This window comes from Lontra canadensis, unplaced genomic scaffold (genome assembly GCF_010015895.1).
Source record: "Lontra canadensis isolate GAN:19392208 unplaced genomic scaffold, GSC_riverotter_1.0 scaffold65, whole genome shotgun sequence".
Lineage (NCBI taxonomy): Eukaryota > Metazoa > Chordata > Mammalia > Carnivora > Mustelidae > Lontra > Lontra canadensis.
In genome coordinates, this window is record NW_022631059.1 from 9,662,132 (window position 1) to 9,689,338 (window position 27,207).

A 27,207-nucleotide genomic window follows, 5' to 3' on the forward strand; every position below is an offset into this window, starting at 1 on the left:
CCGCCCGCTGCCGCCGCCTCCTCCCCCGGGGCGGCGCGGCGCCGGCGGGCGGCGGCGCGGAGGCCGGACCGGGCGGCGGCCCAGGCGGCGCTGGGGGCGCGGCGGCCAAGGCGGGCGGTGCGGGCGACATGACGGACAACATCCCGCTGCAGCCGGTGCGCCAGAAGAAGCGGATGGACAGCAGGCCCCGCGCCGGGTGAGCGGGGCCCGGGGACGGCGGCCGCCTTTGTCCGCGCGGGCCGGGGTTGGGCGCCGGGGCGGCCTGGCCGGGCCTGACAGGTTGGCCGCGCCGCACCCGGCGCCATGAGCCGGCGGCTGGCCGGGGAGGCGGGCGGGTCATCCCCGCTGCAGCTCGGGCCCGGGCCCCGTGGGCGATCCGGTCCCTTCTGGGCCCGAGCGCGCGGCCGCCTTGCACTCCTGCCCACCTTCCTTGAGAAACCCCGAGAAGCCGGACCCGCCCCGGCGCTGTTTATCGCGCGCGGAATTAAGACCAGCCGAGCCTTTTCACCCCTTTATTGTTTCCTGATTACTTCTTGTCGTTGTGATTACGATCTGGTCCACATCAAACCTTGCTCCGCGCCTGGGAACGGCCCTCGGGAGCCCGGATATGCTGAGCTTACTGGGGGGGCGAGGCTCGGCCTCCTCCGCAGACCCGCCGCGGGGTCCCCCATCAGCGCCTCCGGGTCCCAGCCTCCGGACGCCGCCTTGCCTTCCCGGCCCTGGGTCTATCTGAAACCCGCAGCCGCAGGAGGCTGGGCGGGGCTCCTCCTGGTCCACGGGAGGACCTCCCGCTCCCCACTATTTGAGGGAAGGAGCCCCCCTGGCAGGGGTGGGGGTTGCCACCTGCTGTGCGTTCCCCGCATTGGCAGACCCCAGGGCCGCCTAGGCGTGCGTTTCCTTCTCCTAGAGAGAGAGGACAGGTAGGTATTTTGTGCCCTGCTGTCCTTCCGTTCGGAGGGTGGCAGTGACCTGTTGAGATTGTGAGGGACTTCTGCCTGCGACAGACTTACCTGGGGGTAAGGATTGATGGGCCGGGGGGGGGGGGGGTGGTTAAAATAAATGCACATTCCCTGGCCTTGGCCAGGCCCGCCAATCAGAGTTCTTGGGGGTGGGGGTGGAACCTGGAAATGTGCTTTTTCCGAGGCTGCCCAGGTGAGGTTGACGTCCCCTCTCGGCTGAGGCCGGGAGCTGGGCGGGGCTGCGGCCTTGGACCCGCCCTTTCCCTTAACATCCTGCGCTCAGGCCATTTCCTTGTGGCGGCTGCTGAATGCGGCGTCAGTTGCTTGGTGCAGGACGCGGGGAGGGTGCGCCCTTAGGGTTGCTTGCTTCCATCAGGTGTCCGTGGAATTAAAAAAAAAAAAAAAAAAAAAAGAGTGACGCTAGCTGCCATTTTGTGGGGTCTTTGTCCCCGTCTTCCTTGAGTGTTGCGGAGGCCCCTGTTGATGTAAAACAGAGGAGAAAGGAGCTCAGTGAGGTTAAGGACTGCGGGGGAGATGCTGAGAAATGGAGACTGCGCTCAGGGTCGGTCCGCCCGAAGACAGCCCCCCATCCCTGCTTTCACTGTTCTCGCGTCTTTTAATCCTGACTACTCAAGGCTAAACAATGATGATTAACTTGAGCTCTGTGCCTGGATAGTGACCGCGTGTGAGATACACCCTCGGTAAATACTTCAATGGATTTGTTTTATCAGTGGACTCAAGTCCTCTAGTTACAATTCGCGTTTAAAAACAATTATGAGCCGCCTACTTGGTGCAGGGGCGGTGCCAGGGGACGGGAAGGCAAAGATTAATTAAATAAGCCTTGTCGACGGCGCCTGGGTGGCCCAGCGGGTTGGGCGTCTGTCTTTGGCTGGGGTCATGATCTCCAGGACCTGGGATTGAGCCCCGCATGGGGCTTCCTGCTCTCCGGGGAGTTTGCTTTTCTTTCTCTCTCTCTCTCTTCCTCTCTCCCTCTCTCCCTTTCTTCTTCTAGTCCTCTCTCCCTTCCTTCCTCCCTCTCTCCTTCCCTCACCCGCTCCTCCTCACTGCTCTTTCTGTCCTTCTCTCAAATAAATAAATGAAATCTTTAAAACACACACACACACACACACACACACAGACAGACACACACACAAAACAAAAAACCCAAACACAAAAAAACCAAGCCCTTTCAAACTCGCACAGGCCTCCTGACGCTGGCTGTGCATTGAAATCACCTGGGGACCTTAACAACTACCACCTCTGCCCCTGTGTTAAACCTTTGAAATAATCTGGGGTGGGACCTGGGTGTCTTTTATTTTTTAAAGCCCCCGGTATGATTTTACTGTGCTGTGGTAGTTGAGAACCCCTGATTCAGTGCATGAGAGAGAAATGCAGGTAATTATTTAAAAGTGATGATTACCAGGATAGAGATGTACTGTTAATATGGGGGTCGGAGGGAGTGGTGCAGAGAGTTAACAAAATTTGTTTGGTGTTGGAGTGGAGGAACTCACTCCCTTTTAGAATTTGCCACTTTGGAACTAATTTATTTCCTAAACAGTGACTCTGATTGAGATTCAGATCCTCTATCAGGAGAGCCAGGCATATGTGTATATTTTTTCATATTTAATTTGCATTTTTAGGAGTAGCCACATCAAGGGGGGGAATCTGGGTGTTTGGAAACGCTTTGGGAGCAGAGTGGTGCGGAGCTCCCTGAAATATAATGAGGGGGAGTTGAAGAAGAAACTAATACAGATGTTCCTGGACTTTTTTTCTTTTAAGGATTTTGTCTATTAGGGAGAGAGGCACAGGCAGGGGGAATGGCAGGCAGGGGGAATGGCAGGCAGAGGGAGAAGCAGGCTCCCATCTGAGCAAGGAGCCCCATGCGATGCACAAGATGTTTCTGGACTTTGGATGGGGTTACATCCCGATAAACCTGTTGTAAGCTGAAAATACCTGAAGCTGAAAGTGCATTTACTACACTTAACCTAAGGAACATCATAGTTTAGCCTGGCCCGCCTTAAACATGCTCAGAACACTTAAGTTAGCCTACCGTTGTGGAAATCATGTCACATAAAGCCTGTTTGATAACAAAGTGCTGCATATTTCACATAATGCATTGAATATTGAAAGTGACAGAATGGTTGTATGGGAATGAGGTGGTTGTCAGTGCCTCAGTTCTTACCCCTGTGATTATGTGGCCAGCAGGGGCTCATTGCTGCCCAGCATCACCACGGAGGATCGCATCACCGGGAAATGGTTACAGTTCAAAATTTGATATCAAATGCATATAGATTTTGCACTATAGTAAAGTTGAAAAATCTGAATTTGAATTGCCATGAATCAGGGACTTTCTGTTTGTGGTTGGTCAGGCTCTCTGAGTTCTTGAGATAAGTAGCCTTTTTTTTTTTTTTTTTAAAGATTTTATTTATTTGAGAGAGAGAATGAGAGAGCACACATGCTTTCTCTCTCTCGCCCTTGCGTGCTCACGCAAGCAAGCACAAGCAGTGTGGGGAAGGGCAGAGGGAGAGGGAGAGGAAGACCTAGGCTCCCCACTGAGCAGGGAGCCCTATGGGGGCTCCATCCCAGGACACCGAGATCATGACCTGAGCTGAAGGCAGACGGTTAACCAACTGAGCCACCCGGGTGCCCCAGTAGCCCTGTTTTAATCCTTGTAATGACTGTATGGGTTTTGGGAGCTAGTTTCCTCATTTATAGACAAGGAAAGTTAAGATTTGGTGATGTTAAATCATTTGTGTGAGGTCACAGAGATAGCCAGTGTGAGGGGGTGGATTTGAACCCAGTTGACTCATTTCGTCTAAATGGCTGTAAGCTATAGGATGGTTGAGGGTTTTATGGTTAAACCGAAAGCGTAGGTGCTGTGAGTCCCAGGAGACAGAGGGTAATTAACGCTGGGTCACTCAGTGCATGTTACCAGGACGTGTAGTTTATTCGCTGACGGAATCCTGTGGCTCCGATGTTCTCTCTCTCTCTCGATTAAGTTTCCACATCCTGATGCTGGGAAACTTTCCCCAGTGGCTCAGGTAGGAAACATGGCGTGCGCACAGCGTTGCTGGAAACCATTCTCTGGCTAAACGAGCTTTGTGGCTCCTTGGATGGCGTTCCCTTCTTGGTGCAGGACCAGACGTTGGTTGCGAGGAGTGTGGGTTCCAGAGTTGAGGTGCCTGGTTCAAGTCCAGGCTCCATCTCTGACTAGCTCTTTGACTTTGAGAAAATTATTTCACCTCTCTGGGTCTCAGTTTTTCCATCTGTAAAGTGGGACGAACAAGAATTCTGGCTACCTCAGAGCGTCGTTTTAGAGACTTAATCCGTGTATGGTTTAGAACAGTAAGCACTCAGTACATCTTAGTATTTGCTGGGGCAAATGGGGATAAACAGGCCTCTGCATGAGGTTTGCTCCTGGGGGTGTTCCGGAAGCCTGCGTTGAGAGAAAGGGGCCTTTGATAATAGGACATTAAAAATACCATGGATCTCATGACTCTGTTCTGATCAAAGCTGGGAAAATGATTATCTTCTTTCAGCTACTCCAACCAGGTATATGGAGGCCTGGGATATTGTAGGGCAAGGAGCTTGTGCTCTGGCCAAACTAAGACTTTGTGGTCATATTGGATGAGGATGCTTTGATTTTTGATGTATTTGGACTAGGAAGTTCCAGACAATGAATTGGGTTTAGGAAGTCCTGATTAGGTTCGTATTCTACTAAATCTTATTTTTTTTAAGATTTTACTTATTTATTTGACAGAGGTCACAAGTAGGCAGAGAGGCAGGCAGAGACAGAGGAAGGGAAGCAGGCTCCCCGCTGAGCAGAGAGCCCGATGTGGGGCTTGATCCCAGGACCCTGGGATCATGACCTGAGCTGAAGGCAGAGGCTTTAACCCACTGAGCCACCCAGGCGCCCCCTACTAAATTTTTTTTAACAATTTTATTGAGGCATAATTTACATAACAAAATACGTAGTAATGTACAGTTTGTTGATTTTTTTTTTACTTTAAAAGATTTTATTTATTAGAGCGAGTGCAAGCATGAACAAGGAGGGAGAGAGGGAGAGGCAGACTCCCCACTGAGCAGGGAGCCCGAAGAAGCGGGGCTGGATCCCAGGACCCTCAATCCCAGGACCCTGAGATCAAGGCAGAGCTAATGATTAACTTAACTGACTGACCCACCCAGGTGCCTCACAATTCATTGATTTTATTTTATTTTATTTTATTTTATTTTTTTTAAGCAAAGTTAATAGGGGCGCCTGGCTGGCTTATTGGGAAGAGCATGAGACTTGATCTCTGGGTTGTGAGTTCAAGCCCCACATTGGGTGTAGAGATTACTTAAAAATAAAGGTAAAAATAATAGAAGTAAAATTACAGAGTTGGTGCAGCTATCATCACAGTCTGGTTTTCAGACACTTCCGTTCTCATGCCCATTTGCACTTGGTCCCACTGATGTTTCTATTTCCATAGGTTTGCATTTTTTGGAAATTTCATGTAAATGAAATCATGCAATATGTCATCTTTGTGTCTGGTTTCTTTCAGCACAGTGGTTTCAAAGTGCCTTTTTATTGCTTAATAGGGTATATAATATACCCTTTAATATATAATAGGGTAGATTATATATGGGTATATACTTTTTTTTTTAACCAAGATGGACATTTGGATTATTTCTGGTTTTTGCGTATTATGACTAATACCATAAAGAACATTCAAGTCTCTTTGTGGACAAAGGCTTTCATTTCTCCTATCTACCCTGAGTTTTAGAGAGGCAGTGTGTCAGTGTTTCCTGTGTCCTCCATGACGGGATGGTTCTGCCTCCTCTTTCACCATTAATTTGGTCCTGGACCTCCTTCCCTTTAGAAGTCTGGGTGGAGCTCACCCATACCCACGGCCCCAGTGGCCACCCTACCAGAGAACCAAGTCGTCTGTCCACCTCCTGGCTCTTGCCCTCAGCCTGCTTGAAAGCAACTCACGGTCTCGCTCCCACCACAAGCCTGGTCTTCCCTCCTCTGGTGTTCCCAACCTCCCAGAGCCGGTACCGTCTCCTCAGTGGCACAATCTGGAAACCCAGGCATCATCCCAGATGCTGCCTTTGCCCTCATCTTCCTTGGCTCATCCTTTACCAACGCCTCCCATGTTCCCCCTCCCTCCCCCACTCCAAATTGCCTGGCACATGGCAGTCTGCACACATGTCCCTCAAGGCTGCCATCACCATCACTGTCGTCACTTACCTCCCTGCATCCAAGGTGTCCACTGGTCAGTGAAGGGTCCACCCTGCGGCCAGAGCAGAGGTGGCCAGATGCACTGATCATGAAAACGGTTTGCTCGAAGCCCTCTTGTAGCTTTCCATTTCTTGAGGCCCTGTGCCGCCCACCATGGTGGTCATGAGTCTCATGTGGCTATTTACATTCAGAGTTAGGATAATTAGAATTACATACAGGTAAAAATTTAGTGCCTTAGTGGCACTAGCCACCTTTCAGTCCCTGGTACCTGCGTGTGGGCAGTGTCTGCATGTGGGATGATGAAAGTACATGCATTTCCACCATCACAGAAAGTTCTGCTGTGGCCCCTGCTTCCTTCCATCATCACCTTCACACACTGTATACTGTAGCCTGGCCTTTTTCCCCTGTAGCCACACTGTATTCACTCTCTCCTCCTGAGGTCCCTCTGGACACAGGACCTTTGCACATCCTGTTCTCTGCCTGGAATGTCCTCTCCCCTCTTCACCTAGTCAATGAAGCCATACTGGGGTCTCCCATCCTCAAGGGCGCCTTCGCTGATGTTCCTGATGAGCGATCAGATCCCACTTAGAGCCTCTCTGCTTCTTTTCTGTCTTGCACAGTTGGAGTGTGACATGGGCTTGTGTGATCATTCGGCTGGGAACAGTGGGGCCCCGGTTGGTGACAGGTTAATCACCATCACACAGAGGCTGGCACAGAGTAGGTGTCCAGTAAGTCCTTTTTGAGAGAAGGAATGCCTGAAGCTGATCTCCAGTTTATGGTCTCCTGGGGATGGGGGATGGTAACCTCGATAATCCAGGCAGAAGTCTGTTGGGCGTTCTCAGAATGCTGCTCACTCCTTCTTCTGACGTGACTCTGTGGCCCACAGTCTTCGCTGGTGGATGCACCAAGTCTTAACCACATGATTTGAGCGTGGGGGTGGGAAACTTGGGGGTGTGAGTACCAGAAGGGAGCCTCAGGCAGAGAGAAGACTCCCTGGGTTCCCTCTGACTTTGTCTCTTTTCCTCTACCGAGGGACAGAAGCTTAGGTGGTGTCTGGGCTTGTGAGGTGAGTTTTCATCTTTAAATACAAGACTCTTGGGGCGCCTGGGTGGCTCAGATGGTTAAGCGTCTGCCTTTCGGCTCAGGTCGTGATCTCCATGTCCTGGGATCGAGCCCCATGACGGGCTCCCTGCTCAGTGGGTGTCTGCTTCTCCCTATCCCTCTGCCTCTCCCCCTGCTTCTGTGTGCATACTTTCTCTCTCTCTTTCTCTCTCTAATGAATAAATCTTTATTTTTTTAAGATTTTATTTATTTATTTGACAGAGACTACAAGCAGGCAGAGAGGCAGGCAGAGAGAGAGAGGAGGAAGCAGGCTCCCTGCTGAGCAGAGAGCCCAATGCGATGCTCCATCCCAGGACCCTGGGATCATGGCCCGAGCCGAAGGCAGAGGCTTTAACCCACTGAGCCACCCAGGCGCCCCTCTAATGAATAAATCTTAAAAAAAAAAAAATAAATAAAAGCTGCATATTCTAGTGAGGAGTTTTTTTGGTGGATGATTTATGTGAAAAACCTTATATGCCATTCATGCAAGTAGTCAAGCATTTAAGGGAAAAGAGTAAAAGAATACGGAATCTGGGTTGCATGCGGAGGGGGTTGGGCAGAATGACAGACCCTAGACCCGAGAGTGTATGAACTTCCATGGCAAAACGGACTTTGCCAGTGCGATGAAGTGAATGATTGTGAGACGGGGAGCCTGTCCTGGATTAGCCAGCTGGGCCCAGTGTCATCACAGACGCCCTTGAAATTGAGGAGAGTGAGTCCGGGAGACTCTGGAAGACCTGGAAGACGGGGGCTGCTGGCTTGGAGATGGAGAAGGGAGCGCGTGCAGGGGGCAGGGTAGGGGGAGGTGAGGGGGGCATCTGGAAACGGGAAACTTCAAGGAAACAAACGGCTTCCAGAGGGAACCCGGCCCTGCTGACATCTTGACTGGAGGCGGGTGAGACCTGCTGTGGACTCCTGACCTCTAGAACCATAAGATGATAGACACATGGTGATGGGTTACAGCAGCGAGCGGGGACCAGTGCTGGATGGTTGGATCCCCTAAGCCCGGGAGCACATTCCTGCCCTGGCTTCATATCCCAAGGCTCAGAGCTCATGCTTACCTTTTGCTTGAGGGTGCAGAATTAATTAAAATGTTATTTATTTAGTTAGTTATCAGAGAAAGAGAACACAAGCAGGGGGAGCCGCTGACAGAGGGAGAGGCAGACGCCCCGCTGAGCAGGGAGCCTGATGAGGGACCCCATCCCGGCGACCCTGGGATCATGACCTGAGCCAAGGGCAGACGCCCAACCGTCTGAGTCACCAGGCATCCCAGAGGGTGCAGAATTTAAACGGACGTGTTGTGTGACCCGCTCCCTGGCCGCTGGCGGGAGAAGCAGTGCTTCCTCGGGGTCGTCAGTGTCTCGGCTCTGAACCAAGGTTTTCTTGCCCACCCTGCATGGTGCCCCTTTGATGTTGGTACTTTTTTTTTTTTTTTAAGATTTTATTTATTTATTTGACAGAGATCACAAGTAGGCAGAGAGAGGAGGAGGAAGAAGAAGCAGGCTCCCTGCCAAGCAGAGAGCCCGATGCGGGACTCCATCCCAGGACCCTGAGATCATGACCTGAGCTGAAGGCAGAGGCTTAACCCACTGAGCCACTCAGGCACCCAGGACTCTGTATTGAATATATGTTTTTGATTAATTAGCAGTGGACTTGTGACCAGCAGCGCTGTGACTCATAAAGCTTCCTATTCTCAGGACACTGGACAACATGTCAGCGCTATGCTTGGGGGCTCTTTGAAACAGTGATGATCACTAACAAAAAGCTCCAAAGTGCACAAACCATGGCCCTAAGCAGATGGTGGGAAGGGCTGCATGTACAGTGTGGAGCTGGACTGGACATGTCGCTCTGTCCCACCTCATCTGGGGAAGTTGTGAGAGGTGGTACAGATGTTTTGCCACACGTGTCTGTGAGTGACCACGACACTCCTGTGAGCATTGATTTTGAGGTTATAAATTTTAGGTAGTGGGTGGATTTGCAAATACAGAAACCACAAGTAATGAGGATCAGATGTATATAGGGGTGTGTGTGTGTGTGTGTGTGTGTGTGTGTGTGTTGACACCGTGAGGGTGGTATTAGGTATACAGGCTACAGAGGTGTGCTTGGGGGCAGGATGGAGGATGGGGGTGTGCTGATCGGTGACATCTGTAGCCCCCAGCCCTGCCCCTCCCCATGGTGGAATGGAGAGTTGTGTAAACAGCTCTTTGCCCCCTTGGACGAGAATAGTTGAGACAAGCCTGGACAGCGGCCCACTGGAAAGTGCCCTCTGCGTCCTCTGCCAGCCCGGTCAGCTGTACTTACGCCAACCATTTCCTGTTCCAGAGTCCCTGCCCAGAACCAGGCAGTGACGCCAGGGGGATTGGAATTACAAACCTGGGCAGGGATGCTGAAGCGTAGAGGTGAATGTGGGAGCCGTGCTGTAAGGGGGCTTCCTAGAGGAGGGCTGGTGGCTGGAGGCCCTGCCCGCCAGTCCCAAAGAGAGAGTGTGGCTGTTTGACGTTGACCTAAGGCACCCATGCAACAAGCTTGAAGAACCAAGGCACCGACCAATCCGTCTTTGGACTTCTGGCTATTCTTAGAATAGAATGTTCTTTTAGCATCGTTCCCAAGTGCAAATGATGGAAGTCCTGAATTCACTCTGGTGGTATTTTGTGGCCACTTTTGGGAATGGATGTGGGGTGCCTCCAGCTTTACTTATGACAGTGACTGGACTTTGGTTTAATTTCTAAAGGAAAAGACTACTTGTGGGGTGCCTGGGTGGCTCCGTGGGTTAAGCCTCTGCCTTCGGCTCAGGTCATGATCTCAGGGTCCTGGGATTGAGCCCCGCATCGGGCTCTCTGCTCATCAGGGAGCCTGCTTTCCCCTCTCTCTCTGCCTGCCTCTCTGCCTGCTTGTGATCTCTCTCTCTGTCAAATAAATAAAATCTTTAAAAAAAAAAAAAGAAAAAGACTACTTGTAATGTTCTTAGCAATGACTTTTACCTAAAGAGCTAGAAAAGTGCTGATTTTTTTAAAAATTTTATTTATTTATTTGTCAGAGAGAGAGTGTGTACGAGTGAGCGCACGCAGGGGGAGCAGCAGGCAGAGGGAGAAATGTGCTCCCTGCTCGGCGGGGAGCCCCATACAGAACTCGATCCCAGGACCCTAGAATCGACTTGAGCTGAAGGCAGGTGCTTAATCGACTGAGCTGCCCAGATGTCACCCCCTGCCTTTTTTTTTTTTTTTAAGATTTATTTATTTATTTTAAAGGACCGACAGAACAAGCAGGGGGCAGGCAGAGGGAAAGAGAGAGGATCTCCAGCAGACTCCGTGCTCAGTGAGGAGCCTGACGTGGGGCTTGATCCCAGGACCCTGAGATCATGACCTGAGCCAAAACCAAGAGTTGGAGGCTCCACGGACCACATTGCCTGTTTGCCCAGAACAGTGCCCAATTCTTAAGCTCATATCTGTTTTCTTTCATTTGTGTGATTTGGAAAGATTGGTGGAGAAACGTCGCCAAAGATCACTTTGGGTGGCCCATGGCCAGACCCTGAAAGGCTGGCAATTATTTTTATGGTTCTTTCTGTTTTTGCCAAGTGATACTTGCTTTTTTATTGTTGTTGTTGTAGTGATAGTGAATTTCCTTTCAGAGTACATTTCCATGAAAAACAGAGAACTGACTTAAAGAAAGTATGAATTCCATCAAAGATCGTGAAGTTTGTAGATGTGCCCCCAGACGTGTCTGATCTTTAGGGAGCAGCCGCCTGTGCTAAAATGTTGCTTTTAGCCTAAAAATACTGTAATATTGCTGTAAGGGGGAGGAAATGGGATAATCTGATTTTGCTAATAGATTAAAACAGTTTTTTGTTTTGCCAAGTTATCCATGAAAACCCAAGATTTTTTTTTAAACATGAGTTTTAAACAATGGCTAGTTTACCAGGTCAATTTGGGATCTTCATGTTGCCTTTATCATTGTATAAACAGTCTGGGGGGATTTTGGGAGGGGCAGTTGGAAGGGGACCAGGGAGAGTGAGGCTCCCAGTGGGAAATGAAGGGCAGCTGGATGCTTTTGTCATCACAGTCAGATCTCTGTGGCATTTGCCAAATGCCAGGAGGAGGAGCCTGTTGGCCTGCCTCGCCGAGGAGGAAGTAGGGTGGCGCGTGGACAGTGCCCTCCCCGTAGAATGGGGCCTGGCAGCATCTCCCACCCTCTGCCAGGCCATCTGCTGTGACACAGAGTGAAGTCAGACCTGGCCAGGTGGGACCTCAGCAATTCTCAGCCTCAGCACTGTTGACATTTGGGGTGTGACAGTTGTCTATTGTGGGGGCTGTCCTGTCTGTTGCAGCTCAGGCCCCTGCCCACGGGATGCCAACAATGTCCTCCACCCAGTTATGACAACCAGAGATGTCGCAGACGTTGCCCAGGGTGCCCCTGTGCCAGGGGTTGGGGAGTGGGGGTGGGAGGGGGCAAAATTGCACCTCTTCGGAGCAGCTGGGCTAAGGGTATGCGTATTCACTATGCTTGCTGTGTCCCTTAGTGTCCTGTGAAGGTTGCCCCTTTCTCTTTCCCTCCCTCCTTCCCTCCTTCCCTCCCTCCCTCTTCCTCCCTCCCTCCCTTTTATTTCTTAAGGAAATACCTGTTAGGCAAGAAGTTCATGTTGGGACTGTTGCTCCTCACTCTGAGTTCAGCTTTCTGATTCAGTGGCTACAGAAGCCCTGAGTGGTTGGAAGAGAGCCCCTGGGAAGTGTTAGGGGCTGAGGTGTAGCCCTTCGCAGATTCTCTGTTGAAGCCTTAACCTCCAGGCCCTCGGACTGTGATTCCTGTATTTGGTGATAGAGCCTTTAAAAAAGATGTGAGGCTGTTAGGATGGGCCCTGTTCCAGTCTGACCGGTGTCCTTATGAGAAGTGGAAACAGGGACACACAAGTGAGATGGCAGGGGTGGGAGGAAAGACCATGTGAGGACCCAGGAGCAGGGCATCCCTCTGCAAACCAAGGGGAGAGGCCCAGGAGAAACCTACCTTGCCTACACCTTGACCTTGGACTTCTAGCCTCCAGAACTGGGAGAAAATAAAGTTCTATTTAAGGCACCCATCCTGTGGTGCTTTATTATGGGAACCTAGCAAACTCATACTGGAAGTATCCTACTTATGACCATTTTGGCAAGCGGGGTATCTGCTGATGTTATTAATAAGCCTTCATTCTAAATTGATGATGAGTTCCTTAGCAGTTCTCTTTAGATAGTCCTGTCTCCAGAGCCCTCTGTGAGCATGTTGCAAAGTCATGGGCACTGGAAGGGCGCCTGGGTGGCTCAGTAGTTAAGCGTCTGCCTTCAGCTCAGGTCGTGATCCCAGAGTCCTGGGGTCGAGCCCGGTATCAGGCTCGCTGGTCAACGGGAAGCCTGCTTCTCCCTCTCCCACTCCTCTGCTGTGTTCCCTCTCTTGCTCTGTCTGTCTCTGTCAAATGAATAAATAAAATCTTTAAAAAAAAGTCATGGGGACTGGAGCTGAGCCCCTCACCCCCCCCAAACTGAAACATGTACCATGTGCTCTGCCAAGTGGAGGGGCTGGAGGCACTGGCCGCTTCCTTTGTCTTAAAGAGCTCCCGGCAGTCACACATCAGGCTGTGCTTTGTATGGTTTGTTGCTAGTTCTAGTAATTGGATTGTGCTAGAGGAATTTGATGACGATTTTAATGGTTGCTAACCACCACTGCATGCTTACTAGGTGCCCAGCAGTGTTCTAGAGTTTTAAGTACATCCTGTTCCTCCTGACAGCCCTGCTTTACAGATGATGAGACTGAGGAACAGAGGGTTTTTTCCTTTGAGAATGGTTTTGGGGATGCCTGGGTGGCTTAGTGGGTTAAGTATCTGCCTTTGGCTCAGGTCATGATCTCAGGGTCCCATTGGGCTCCCTGCTCATCAGGGAGTGTGCTTCTCCCTCTCCCTCTGCCTGTAGCTCTCCCTGCTTGTGCTCCCTCTTTCTCTCTCCCTCTCTGACAAATAAATAAATGAAAATCTTAAAAAAAAAAAAAAAGAGTGGTTTTGGTTTAGAATGACAAAGACTTCATTTAAGTTTTCTCTTAATTTTAAACTTTTTTTTTTTTAAAGATTTCATTTATTTATTTCACAGAGAGAGGTCACAATGAGGCAGAGAGGCAGAGATGGGGAAGCAGGCTCCCCGCCAAGCAGAAAGCCCAGATGCAGGGCTTGATCCCAGGACCCTGAGATTATGACCTGAGCAGAAGGCAAAGGCTTAACCCACTGAGCCACCCAGGCACCCCAATTTTTATTATTTTTTAAAGATTTTTTTTTTTATTAGAGAGCACGTAAGTGGGGGGTGTGGAGGGGCAGAGGTGGAGGGGCAGAGGCAGAGGGAGAAGCAGACTCCCCAGTGAGCACCAATGCGGGGCTTCTTCCTAGGACCCTGGGATCATGACCTGAGCTGAAGGCAGATGCTTAACAAATTGAGCAACCCAGGCGCCCCTCAATTTTTTTTTTTTTAAGATTTATTTATTTGAGAGAGAGAATGTGTATGCAAGTAGGGGGAAGGGTAGAGAGAGAGAATCTCAAGCAGACTCCCCGATGAGCACAGAGCCCGGCTCTGGGGCTTAATCTCATGACCCTGAGCTCATGACCTGAGCCAAAAACCAAGAGTCAACCCTTAACCCACTGAGCCACCTGGGTGCCGTCATTTCAGTTTTTTAAAAGACTCATTTTAATTTGAGCTCAGGTGGTAAATTGCATTTTGTGACCTGTCTTGATGACATCTACTATTTGGCTTTTCCTGTCATATCCATTCAGAGCAGGTGATTTTTGTTGAGGGGAAAGGGACTGAGGGTTTGTGAGACTTGGCAAAACGGTCACATCACAGTGGCTTTCTTCTCTGACCAAGCACCCTCTTCTTCAGTAGCTCATATCACGAGGGGAGGGTAAAAATATATAAAATTTATTTTCTTTTCATTGTAAAATGAGTGCATCTGTACTAAAGAAAGCTTGGGAGGACAGAGAAGACTGATGAGTGGAACACTGGTGTTAACTTCCTTCACGGACTATCTTAGAACATCATAGATACCCTGTTTTCTCCCAGCCTCCTTTCTGTGTACATTGTTTTATAAATTATAACCATGTAGCCCATGTGTTTTCATTTCCTGTTGTTGATTTAACATTTTAATATAAGGCTCTCTCTGTATCATGAGGTACTTTGTAAATGACATTTTTAATGGCAACATAATATTTCTTGGAGTAGGTTGGCTAATTTACTTTAACCAGTGCCCTGTATTTTCACAAGTTGTTTCTAATTTTAGTTTCACTTAAAAATTTTAAAGATTTTATTTACTTATTTGACAGAGAGAGGGAGGGAGTAGGTGCACTCAAGCAGGGGGAGCAGCGGGCAGAGGGAGAGGGGGAAGATCCCCTGCGGAGCAGGGAGCCTGATGCGGGACTCGATCCCGGGACCATGACCTTAACCATGGGCAGATGCTCAAGCAACTGAGCCACCCAGGTGCCCCTTAGTTTCACTTTTTAAGTTATGATTTTGTTCTGGATGCTGGCAGAGTCACCCCAAAGACACAGAGAGGGAAAGGGAAAGCTGAGGGAGGCGCCAGCCCCCCGGCTTGCGACGTCACCTCCTGGGAGCTGGATGAGCCCAGTCTGCACGGTGACTGTCACAGAACAGCAGCGCTCACCACCCCGCAGAAAACCGGAAACATAGCTGTGAATGTGGGACATTTCAGAGGGTTACGATTCATTTACCCCGTAGGTATTTGCCCAGCACCTGCTCTGCCCCCAGGGAACAGTTTGCATGCCGGGAATCTAGGAGCAAACTCAAGAGACAGGAGTCCCCGCCTGCAGGGACACGTAGGGCTGCACTCGCATGAATTTTGTTCTGCCCTGTCTGCTTAGCCGCCAGGACCACGGTCCTCTCAAGCGGTGGCTTCGGTGGATTGTCTTGTGGCTTTCACACCTAGTCCTGTGGCTGGCGCCGTTGTTGTGTTTCCTGGGAAACCAGGGCTTGGAGGGGTTAGGTGACTAGCCCAGGGTCACCCAGCTTTCAAGCTGCTACTGCCTTCTTGTCTCAGCGCTAGGTCAGCGGTCTCTTCCTTCAGAGAGGTCTTCCCAGACCACGTACTCAGGAGCCGCCTTCCCCGCAGTGACATGTTCTTGTCATGTGTACTTTTTGCTGTTTCTTGTCGCCACCTGCCCACCTGGGAAATAATAGGTGCCCCAAGGGCAGGGCCCTCACTTGTCTTGTTTGCGTGTCCCACTGCTTAGTACCGAGGTGCACGTAGTAGGTGCTCAGTAAATATGTGCTAACTGACCGACGGAGCCAGGGAATGAAGAGTGGGAGCCACGCGCCCTTAGTTTTATTTGGAAATCTTCGTCTCCCCAAGGGATGTCCCATTTCTGATTCATCGGGGGGGTACGCAGTGTGCAGGGCACAGGGGCTTTCCGTGAAGGTATGTGCTGAATATCGGAGCCCAGGGGGAAAACAACAGAACCATTTCGCAGAAGGAAAGGGGGGATCCAGGCCTCCCTCTGTCTTCTTTCTTTCCTCTCTCCCTCCTTCCTTGTTCATGTAGCCTGTTGCCGTAAGGAATTAGCCACAGAGGCCTTTGTCAGGGGCCTGGGTTACAGAATTCTAATTGATCCTGTATTTGCTGCTTGCCTGGGGATGCCCCCATTCCATCCGCGCTGGCTCCCAGCAGCTTCCTCCGGAATGGCTGAGACTTACAGCATTTTCAGGGAATTGCATTAACCCGGCTGAGCCTTTGTCAGTAGTCACTGGCAGCCCCCTGAATAGCATCAGCCGGTTCATGCCGGGTGATGGAACCAGGGGCGGGGGCACCAGCTCTTGCCCGAGTAGGAAGGACCCGTGCACAGGCAAGCCAGAGGGGGCCAGCGAGACCCAGGAGGTGCTCAGAGCCTGGCCCGAGCACCCTTCCCTGCCCTGGGGCCCTGTGTGGCACTTCTGTACACTAGGGTTCTATTTTTTCCATTATTAAAGTAGTAATTCCTGTTACAGAAAAGTCAAAGATGTGGTTCTTAAAATTATATAAAGCCTTATCTGCTATTGTTAGCATTCAGGTGTGTGTTTCCTTTGATCTCTGTTTTAATCCAGTGGCTATTAAGTGACGTGATTTCAGTTTGATTTTACTCTTATAAATTAGAGCTTAGCCTAGGGAGGATATCGTGGCATAAGCTTTCTCCTACATTTGGAAACTTTTTTTTAAAAGATTATTTATTTTGGAGAGAACAAGAGAGAGAGAGTGTGAATGTTGGGGGGAGGGGCAGAGGGAGAGGGAGAGAGAGAACCTTCAGCAGACTCCCCACTGATGTGGGGCCCTGTCCCATGACCCTAAGATCATGACCTGAGCGGAAATCAAGAGTCAGACACCCAACTGACTGAGCCACCCACGTGCCCCTGCATTTAGACAATTTTATTTTAATTTTTAAAAAAGATTTTATTTATTTAAAGATTTTTTAAATTTATTAATTTGACACAGAGAGAGATCACAAGTAGGCAGAGAGGCAGGCAGAGGGGAGGGGGAAGCAGGCTCCCTGCTGAGCAGAGAGCCCGATGCGGGACTTGATCCCAGGAGCCTGAGATCATGACCCGAGCCAAAGGCAGAGGCCCAACCCAGGTGCCCCAACGTTTAGACGATTTTCATAAGCTAGACTCTCCAGTTCCCTGGGTTAAATGGAATCCGTGGTCGGCTGACGGCTCTAACCATGTGGCTCTGGCTGAGTGGCTGTCTGGAAGGGCTCTGCCATTTTACGCCGAGGGAATGGCAGAGCTGCCTTCTGTTCCAGGTCAGGAGATGAGTGGTGACCTTTCCACCCATTTTTTGTTGTTGTTGTTTTTTTAAGATTTTATTTATTTATTTGACAGAGAGAGATCCCAAGTAGGCAGAGAGGCAGGCGGGGGGAGGAGCAGGTTCCCTGCCGAGCAGAGAGCCCATGTGTGGCTCGATCCCAGGACCCTGAGATCATGACCTGAGCCGAAGGCAGAGGCTTAACCCACTGAGCCACCCACTGAGCTTAACCCACTGAGCCTGTTTTTATTTTGCCTTTTGTTCAATGCATGTCCGTGAGATTGGGAAGGTTAAAAGAAAAAGAAAAAAAGTAAAAACACATGTTTTCCTCTCTCTGTCTACCACAAATCGGGCTTCCCGTTGATCGATGTGTGAGACGGGTGCCTGTGGAGACAGAAGGAGCCTGTGGTCGGCTGGGGAGACGCTCCGTACACAGCACATTCCCTGTGGGTGTACTGGCTGGACTGGAGTGCTCACGTTCGTACGTACTGGGTGGACTGGAGTGTTCACGGTCATACGTCCGGTGGTTTTCTAAGGCACGTCTGAGGGTCTGCAAGCGTTTGATAAGTATTTGTTGAACGATGACTAGAAAATCTTTCTGAAGACCGTTGCTCATGCCAGGGCTTGTGTGGAGCCCGGGGCCAAGGGCAGTAGCGTGTGGCTTCCCTGCGGAGAGTGGAGGTCGGAGGCGCGGCTGCTGGAGCCCTGGTTCACCCGGTACGTTCACCCGCCGCGGTCACGGGAGCAGAGGTGTGAACTTGCTGCCTGGGGAGTGTCCCTCCCCGGCGAGCCGTCCCTGAGCTAGACCCTCAGCAGCCCTGCCACCTGCTTCTAGAGCTAAAGTCTTTGCAAGGGACTGGCGGGGGATCCTCCCGCGTCGTGCATGCAGGCGCCCTCGGAAACCTCCCCCGGGGCCTTCCTGGGGCTGTCTCGGTGCCAGAGCCACGCCTGAGGTGGAGCCGCCCGCGGTTTCTCCCCGGGAGCCGCGGAGGAGCCGGAGGCTGGGAAGGAAGGGGCTCCTGGCAGGAGGGGGCAGCTCCCCAAGGCCACGGTTGGCTGCTGAGGACCGCAAGGCGTTGAGAGCGTGGATTCAAGCAAGACCATCTTGGTGCAAGTCTGGGCTCCGCCACTTACTGGCTGCATGACCTTGGGCGAGTGAGTTCACCTCCCTGTAAATGAGCTTGTGGTTGTGCAAGTCGTTTGGAGGGCTGAGTGAGGTCACGCGGGCAGCGCGCTCAGTCCCCAAAGCATGGGGCCCGTGGAGAGGAGCAGGGTTAGCCACCGTTACCCTTGACGGTGCTCCGAGGGAGGAGCCACGCAGCCGGGCCGGTGCCCCTGGGGACCCTTGGTGCGTTCCTGCTGTGTCCCTGTCAAGGGGTCCCTCCCTAGGCTGCTGTCTCGACGACAGCCCGGAGGCAGCTCTCCGATCCTTCCGTGGGGTGAGCGTGAGCTCTCGCAGCGCTGTGGTCGAGGGCCGGCCCCAAGGCCAGCCTGCCCGACTCACGGCCGTCTCTGCCCCCACCTGCCGCTGGGCTCTGGGTGCCGTTTCCTCCTCTCCAGGAGGGGGAGGGCCTGCCTGCAGGACTCTGGGGAGGAGTGAGGGGAGTGACACGGCTGTCTGGGCTGTGGCCCCAGACCTGGTCTGGAACCCGTGAGCCAATGCCGCAGACACAGTATAAACACACGAGGTAAGGCAGCAGGTCTCTGCGTGCTGGGCGGGTGTGTGTGTGTGTGTGTGTGTGTGTGTGTGTGTGTGGCTGGGGCGGGGGAGAAGCCCCGGAGAGGCGCCTCAGCCTGCATGGGGCATCTGAGCCCCTTCTGTATATCCGATCTGGGGTGTGAGGGGAATAGTATCTGGTTCTGCCCTCTGGGCTTCTGGCCAAGCTCCGAGGCTGCGGATGGAGAGCTGGGTGCTGTGTGGGGAGTGCGGTGGGGTTCTTTGTTTTGTTTGTATATTAGAAAAAAAAGTCTCACAGTCACATAGTTCACTGTTGAAAAGGTACAGTAGTGTGTACTTTGCAAATGTAGCCTCCCTCCGTCCCCTGCTTTGGCTATCCTGTGCCCTTCTGTGCAACCACTCCTCAATTTCTTCTGTGTCGTCTAGAGAATTTTTGACCGTTTTCCAAAAGAAGGCCTATGTATTTTACATTTATCTATCTAGACACCCACACATAGATTTTGACCTTTTTTATTCTGTTGTTAGTCTACACGATGCAACACGACATATTTCTTTCACTTAAGAGTACACACTTGGCTTGTTTCGTGTCATTACATAAAAAGCTTTTTCATTCCTTTTTTTTTTTTTTAAACAAAATGGCTTTAACGGATTTCATTGAATAGACTTACCATACTTTTTTTTTTTTTTAAAGATTTTTTATTTATTTATTTGTCAGAGAGAGAGAGGGAGAGAGAGCGAGCACAGGCAGACAGAATGGCAGGCAGAGGCAGAGGGAGAAGCAGGCTCCCTGCCGAGCAAGGAGCCCGATGTGGGACTCGATCCCAGGACGCTGGGATCATGACCTGGCCGAAGGCAGCTGCTTAACCAACTGAGCCACCCAGGCGTCCCATCCATACTTAATATAACCACCCTACCGCTGTTGGACACCTGGGTTATATCTAATGGTACCTATTACTAACAATGTTACAGAGAATGACGTTGAACCTAAGTCTTTGTGCCCAGTTACAAAGTACATAATATCTCGAAGGGGAATCATTGGGTCCAGGTGAATGCATTGGTAATTTCTTTTTATTTATTTTTTTATTTTTTTTATTTTTTTTTTTAAAGATTTTATTTATTTATTTGACAGAGAGAGATCACAAGCAGGCAGAGAGGGAGGAGGAAGCAGGCTCCCCGCCGAGCAGAGAGCCCGATGTGGGGCTCGATCCCAGGACCCTGAGATCATGACCTGAGCCGAAGGCAGCAGCTTAACCCACTGAGCCACCCAGGTGCCCCTGGTAATTTCTTTTTAAAGATTTTATTTATTTATTTCACAGACAGAGTTCACAAGTCAGACAGAGTTCATAAGTCAGAGATCACAAGTAGGCAGAGAAGCAGACAGAGAGAGAGGGGGAAGCAGGCTCCCCACCGAGCAGAGAGCCCGATATGGGGCTCGATATCAGGACCCTGAGATCATGACCTGAGCCGAAGGCAGAGGCTTTAACCCACTGAGCTACCCAGGTGCCCCGGCATGGTAATTTTGAGAGCAGTCACCAGGCTGCCTTCCCTCAAGGCTGTGCTGATCTCAACCCCTCCGAGCAGTGGAAAGTGTCTGTCTGCCCATCCCAATCAAAACCGGTGTTATTAAGCTTTTTGATTTTGGTTATTCATGCTAAGTAAAAAATGACACCTCGGTGTGATTTTAGTTTTGCATAATATTTAAATATTGTGTTAGTTACCAGCATTTAAAAACCGAGGCCTGGCACTTCAGAATCTGTACTTCTTGTCTTTTTTTTTTTTTTTTTTTAAGATTTAATTTATTTATTTGACAGAGAGAGAGCACAAGTAGGCAGAGTAGCAGGGAGAGGGAGAAGCAGCCCTCTGCTGATCAGGGAGCCCAATGTGGGGCTCGATCCCAGGACTCTGGGATCATGACCTGAGCCGAAGGCAGACGTTTAACCATCTGAGCCACCCAGGTGCCCCTTCTGTCATAAAGAATCTTACGGTCTGTATGTGAGCAGCCTGGTGGCCACTTCCTTCCCACAGGTCCTCAGTGTGCCCTGTCCCCTGGACCCAGGGTTTATTTTTGTTCAATATTTTTATGTTGCTTGCTGGGCTTCCATAGACTTGAGTTTTCTAGAAACAAACAGGCAAATGCAGTCTAAGGGAGAACAGACTTGCTTTCTGTGAAGAGCACAGAGTTGGGTTTTGAAGTAGAGGAAGGGGAATGGGTTGCTCAAGGAAATCTGGTGTGAAGGAGTCTTGCCAGAGGGGTTGGAAGTTGGAGAAAAGTAGAGTCCTGGAGCTCATTTGCCTTGGCCACAGTCGGAGGCTTGATAACAGAGGACCGGGGATGAGAGGTGACAGGCTTGGGCTTGAGTCTGCGTTCATTGACTCATCGTGGGGGCGAGACACAGTGTGAGTCATACTCCTGTAAGGGGTGCCCTGCACTGTTGAGCAGCGAGAGACCAGTAGGGAAAGGCTTCTGGCAGGAGAAATAGGAAAGGCGACAGATCCTGCCACCCGTGACTGCCCCCTTCCCCCCGGAGAACCAGAATTAACGGTCTGGGTGTGTGTCTGCCTATTCGTTTCTCAGTGTTATTTTCCCATGTGTGTATTATCATATGCTATTTTTATTAAAATATAGCATAGGGGCGCCTGGGTGGCTCAGTGGGTTAAAGCCTCTGCCTTCGGCTCAGGTCATGATCCCAGGGTCCTGGGATCGAGCCCCACATCGGGCTCTCTGCTCGGTGGGGAGCCTGCTTCCTCCTCTCTCTCTCTGCCTGCCTCTCTGCCTACTTGTGATATCACTCTCTGTCAAATAAATAAATAAAATCTTAAAAAAATATATAGCATAATAAATTGCATATCTTTTACTTTATTTTTCCCCTCTCCCTTCATCACTTGGGTCTTGCCCTGTCAGTGTGTGCATCTGCCTTATTCTCTTAATTAGTGCAAGTCCAGGGCGCCTGGGTGGCTCAGTCTGTTAAGTATCTGCCTAGGGCTCAGGTCATGATCTTAGGGTGCTGGGATCGAGCCCCCGCATCAGGTTCCCTGCGCAGTGGGGAGTCTGCTTCTCCCTCTCCCTCTACCCCTCTCTCTGTTCATCCTCTCTCTGTCTCTCTCAAATAAATAAATAAAATCTTAAAAAAAAATGGTGCAGGTGTACTGTGAGGGGGGGTTCCTCTCTGATGGTCATTTGGTCATTTCCAGGGTTTTGCTTTCTTTTTCTTTTCTTTTCTTTTCTTTTCTTTTCTTTTCTTTTCTTTCTTTCTTTCTCTCTCTCTCTCTCTCTTTCTTTCTTTTTTTTTTTTTAAAGATTTTATTTATTCATTTGCCAGAGAGAGAGAGAGAGAGAGAACACAAGCAGGGAGAGCAGCAGGCAGAGTGAGAAGGAGAAGCAGGCTCCCCTCTGAGCGGGGAGCCCGACATGGTACTTGATCCCAGGACCCTGGGATCATGACCTGAGCCAAAGCAGCTGCTTCACTAACAGAGCCACCCAGGTGCCCCGGGGTTTTGCTTTCTTGCTGCTGGGAGCATCCTTGTACCTTTCCTGTTGCTCACCCATACCAGAATTCATACACAGTCCATCCCTCCAGGTAGACTTGCTAGATCAGAGGACCTGTTTCTATTTAAAGAGAAAGTTCCACATTGACTTGGCTTTTTTCTTTGATATGGCCCAGTTTTTCCACCAATAGGTAGTGTTGCTGTGACCAGAGATAATGTTCAGACTTCAGTGAACTAGCTCCCTTTTTTGCATGCTTTCTGACTTTAGATTTTATTTTTATTTTTAATTTTTAAAGATTTTATTTTACTTATTTATTTTTTTAAAGTAATCTCTATACCCACCACGTGGTGAGTGCAGAGTTACTTACAACCCTGAGATCAGGAGTCACATGCTTTACCAACTGAGCCAGCCAGGTGCCCCTGACTCGAGATTTTATATTCCCTTAGTTAAAAAAAAAAAAAATCAGCCTTCTAGATGTTCTTAGAACACAGAGCAGAATTGTCCCTCATACCTTCTTTTCCATGCCTTCTGGCACCCCTCCCCAGGCATCTAGGATTATTAACAACTTGAGTTCCATCCTTCTAGACCTGCTGTCCCATATGGTACATGCTAGGTCTGTGTAGCTATTTTCATTAATTAATGGAACAACATTTAAATTTCACATTTTGAGTGCTCAACAGCCACACGTGGCTGTGGCTGCCGTGTGAAACCACGTGGATGGAGAGCATTTCTGTCACTGCAGGAAGATATCCAACAGTGCTGCTCGAGACTGGGGTTCTCAAACTCAGGACTGTTGACATGTGGGGCTGGGTAATCCTCCGTGTGGGGCTGCCGTGGGCGTTACAGGACGTGTGGCCTCTACCTGCGAGATGCCAGGAGTCCCTCCCTGCCCCTGTAGTTGTGACAACCAAATCTCTCTCTAGACCCTGCCAAGTGTCCCCAGGGCAGGGGGCAAATCCCCCCCACAGCCAGCCTGCCCCTTCCATTGAGAACCACTGCGTAGACTTTTTTTTTCATATTGCTTTTAATTTTTCTTTAAATTCTTCCTGGATCTTCCCAGTATCAGCAGAGAGATGATAGCTTCCTGGACTCTGGCTTCTGGAAAGTTCAGCACACAGTGAGGGCAATTCAGCAAGTATTTACGGATGGCTGGGCTGATGGTGGTTACACCCAGAGCAAGGTGATCATTTCCTCAGCGCCTTATGACAGTAGTTACCTTTTCCAGAAATATTGTTCCCTCGGCGCTTCCCCCTGTAATATTTACTTTCCCTTGCCTTTCAGCCAGATTGTGTGAAACCACTGCACATCTGGCCAACAGGCTGCCCATCGTGAAAACCTTTGTTTGTTTTAGAGTCAAATCATAAGAAAATTTACTTTGATTTTCCTTTGTTTAAGTAGTCTAAGCTAGAAGCAGTGTAAACTAAATTATTCCCGGCCTTACATCTTAACCTCATTGAATGGCTCTTGTTATCAATAGGTAAGAACATTGTTTTATGTTTTCTTTTCTTATCTGGAAAAAAAAAACCCTTAAATATAGGTACTATTAATTTCCTGCCTGTCATGTGCTACATATTGTCATACGCCTTTCCTATATAAATTCCTTTATCCTCATAGTGATTTAGCAAGGCAGGTCTTACTGTCATTTTTTAGACAGAAAAAGTGGGATCACAAAAGATGAGGAGCACAAAGCCACGGAGCCCGTGTAGAGCGGCTGGGCATGGCACACGGTCCCTCTGACTTAGGAGCGGGTGTTCCTACTGGACCCATTATGGCCCTGCTGTTTCAATACTGTGGCTCTTGTCTGTTATTTCTTCTTTAGTTTCTCCATGAATTTCTCATTTTTAGAACATTTTATTTATTTATTGGAGAGAGAGCGAGTGAGCAGGAGTGGGGGGGATGGGACAGAGGGAGAAGGAGAAGCAGAGTCCCCACTGAGCAGGGAACCCAAGGCAGGGCTCGATCCCAGGATCTTGAGATCATAACCTGAGCCCCAGGCAGACGCTTCACTGACTGAACCACCCAGGTGCTCCTAATTTCTCATTCTGTCTTGTAGCCCATCTCCCTGGCCCATCTAGAAGGTGGGAGTGACTTTGATGACAGGTGGCAGACAGCTTGGTTTGGTGTTAAGAAACAATAGCAGTAGGGGTGCCTGGGTGGCTCAGTCGGTAAAGCGTCTCCCTTTGGCTCAGGTCATGACCTCAGGGTCCTGGGATCGAGCCCTGCATCGGGCTCCCTGGTCAGTGGGGAGCCTGCTTCTCTCTCTCCCACTCCCCTTGCTTGTGTTCCCTCTCTTGCTGTCTCTATCTCTCTGTCAAATAAATAAGTAAAATCTTTAAAAGATGACACTAGGGTGACAGTTGCCACGACACAGCCCTGGGCAGCTGCCCCTCTCAGGCCTTGAGGGGATGGAAGTCTATACCCTAGACAGACTGGGTGTGGTGGTAGAGGGAGTTGCAGGGGTCAGTCAGATGTTGAGAAGGAGCCTGGCTGCCCCCTTTTCTGTTTGGGGTGTGGGGGGGTCTTGGTTGCTCATAAATTTGCCAGCCCAAAGCTTCTGCAGTGGGACAGTAGTTCCCCAAACGCAGGCAGGCGAGGGCTCGAGGTGCAGCCCTGATAACGTCCCAAGTAATTCATGGGCAGAAACTAAATCACATCGAGACATGCAGTAAGGTACTTCACTTGTTTTTCAACTCCCCCTCCATGTTTCTAACGCTGTCAGGGGGAACTTTTTAGTAGCCGACCCTCGCTGTCCTCTCAGCCGTAGAAACAGAAGAAGGAGCAAGAGCCGTGCTGGTGCTCAGTGCTCAGAGCCACTGACTCTGGCCTGAAACTGGTAACACTGTTTGCTTTCCATTGTGCTGGTTGGAATATTTACCTTGTGTTGATGGCGGTGATACTTCCATTTATGATAGTAGCATAAAGTGACCCTTTAAAATTTATGTAAATAAAATCTAGGGCAGGAGTTCCCGACCCCAGGCACTGCTGGCACTTGGGGTTGGACATTCTTTGTTGGGGGGCTGTCCTGCGTGTGACAACCGGACAGGTCTCCAGATGTTGCCAGGTACTCCTGGGCAGGGAGGGGACCGGAAGTGACCTAGGTGAGAACCCACAGTTAGAGGCAAGTAGGCCAGTACCATGAAGTTGGAAGGTAGAGGCAGTTGGATGCAGGAGGAAATACTGTGCGCATGTGCAGATCCTGAGCCTGAGTGCGGTCAGTGGTGAGGGCCGCTTACTGATGCTCGCGTGTGTGTCCTCTGGTGCTGGTGTCAGATAAAGAACGAGGTGGAAGGAGCGGTCTTGAAAGGGATGCCCTGAAGCAGTGCCGTCCAGCTCAGCTTTCTGTCGTGCTGGAATGTTCTGGATCTTCAGGCCAAAGGGGCTGTGGAGCACTCTGAACGTGGCGCTTGGGAACAGGGGGCGGAATTCTTCTACTTTAATTAATTTAAACATAAAGAGCCCCATGGAATGGAAGCCACCATGTTGGGCAGCACCGCTCTAATGAAGCCGGAGCCGAGGGGTCAGGATGGAGGAGTGCGGGCTCGAAGGTGTTGGCCGCACTCTTCAGAAGCTTAGAATCACAGACACTCAAAACCAATAGGGTTGTGTCTTTAAGGACAGAGCAGCCGGGTGGCAGACAGGAATATCAGACAGGAGGTTTGGGGCAGCGCTTAGCACAGACCCAACTAATATTGGCTTGAGCAAAAGTAAAAACCAATGAATTGATTTCTAAGACTGAAAAGCCCAGGGAATGGACCGACGGGCAGACCGCGCACCCTTCCCTAAGCGTCGGGAACCTTTGCCTTCTTCCTGGTGACGCCCGTTATCAGGCGGACTCTTCCCCAGACAAGAACAAAGGGGCCACCTGCAGCCCCTCACGTGTTTGCTGCCTCTGCCACCTCACCGGGAAGGGCACGTTCTTTCTTAGTGTTTCTGGTGATAATTGCAGCCTCATCACCATGGGTATGCCTGGATCCTTGTGCTCCCCGCACCGGGGGCTCGGAGATGGGGTTGGCCCGGCTAGCCCAGGTGGGGAGATGGAGGGAGGTGACTTAGTAAATTACTGAGGATAAAGGGTAATTATAGGATAGAGGAGGACACTGGGGTAGTTGAAGCTGAGGGAGTGGACCCAAGGAAGGATGCACTTGGGAGGTGGCCTTTCTCCAAGGCGGGGCGGGGGGTACAGATGTGGTTGGAGATGGTGTTAATTCAGGCTGCCCGGGGTGCCTGGGTGGCTCAGTTGGTGAAGTGTCTGCCTTCGGCTCAGGTCATGATCTTGGGGTCCATGATCGAGCCCTGCATCAGGCTCCCTGGTCAGCGGGGAGCCTGCTTCTCCCTTTCCCTCTGCCTGCCACTCTGCTTACTTGTGCTGTCTCTCAAATAAATAAATGAAATCCTTAAAATAAAAAGATCAGGCTGTTGGAAGGCAGGGTGAGAGTTGGTCTGCGGGCACGGGGCAAGCAGAAAGTGATCTGGCGGTGCAGGTGGGGCGACGGGCCCAGCCGGTGGTTGACACATCGGGTGTGCAGTGGGATTGGGACACCGGGGGCTACAGTGACAGGAGGACCTCAGGAGACAAGCATGGACATGAGGGATCAGGGTGCTGGTGGCAGAGGAAGCAGGATGTTCGTGTTGCAAGAGCCCCGGGAGAGTCTCTGCAGTGGGGCTTGGAGGCCTCCAAGGGACTGACTGCACATCCTGGGTGGGTGGCGGGGCAGAGCTCCATTGGGAGGCCTTCCACTCAGGCCACTGATCCACAGGGTGTCTCTCCCTGGAAAGCCCAGGAGACCCTCTCCTCCAGTGGTGTCCCCCCAGTGTCCTCTACTGAGAAAGCGTAGCATTGTGCTGGCCATGGAGGAGCGCAGAAGGGAGCTCTGTCCGTTTTCCCAGAGCGGGCAGGGAAGCGGGCCCTGGAGCTGAGAGGCAAGGGGTTCATAACCGGCAGGAGGAGGAGCCTGTGGGAGAACCGTGAGCA

General features: G+C 50.7%; 1 protein-coding gene across 4 annotated transcripts in view; it reads left to right on the forward strand.

The window, feature by feature from the left end:
- Positions 1 to 27,207, forward strand: part of ATP9A (ATPase phospholipid transporting 9A (putative)) — a 126,604-nt gene that overhangs the window by 702 nt on the left and 98,695 nt on the right. The window contains exon 1 of one of the 4 annotated variants that reach the window (XM_032878960.1): positions 76 to 196. The exons of 1 other annotated variant lie outside the window; for it this stretch is intronic. In XM_032878960.1, coding sequence (XP_032734851.1) covers positions 129 to 196 — 68 coding nt within the window. In that variant the 5' untranslated portion in view covers positions 76 to 128. Of the gene's footprint in view, positions 1 to 75; positions 197 to 18,083; positions 18,226 to 18,675; positions 18,759 to 27,207 lie in introns of those variants that run through there. 2 more of the 4 variants (XM_032878962.1, XM_032878961.1) reach the window with 2 other exon arrangements.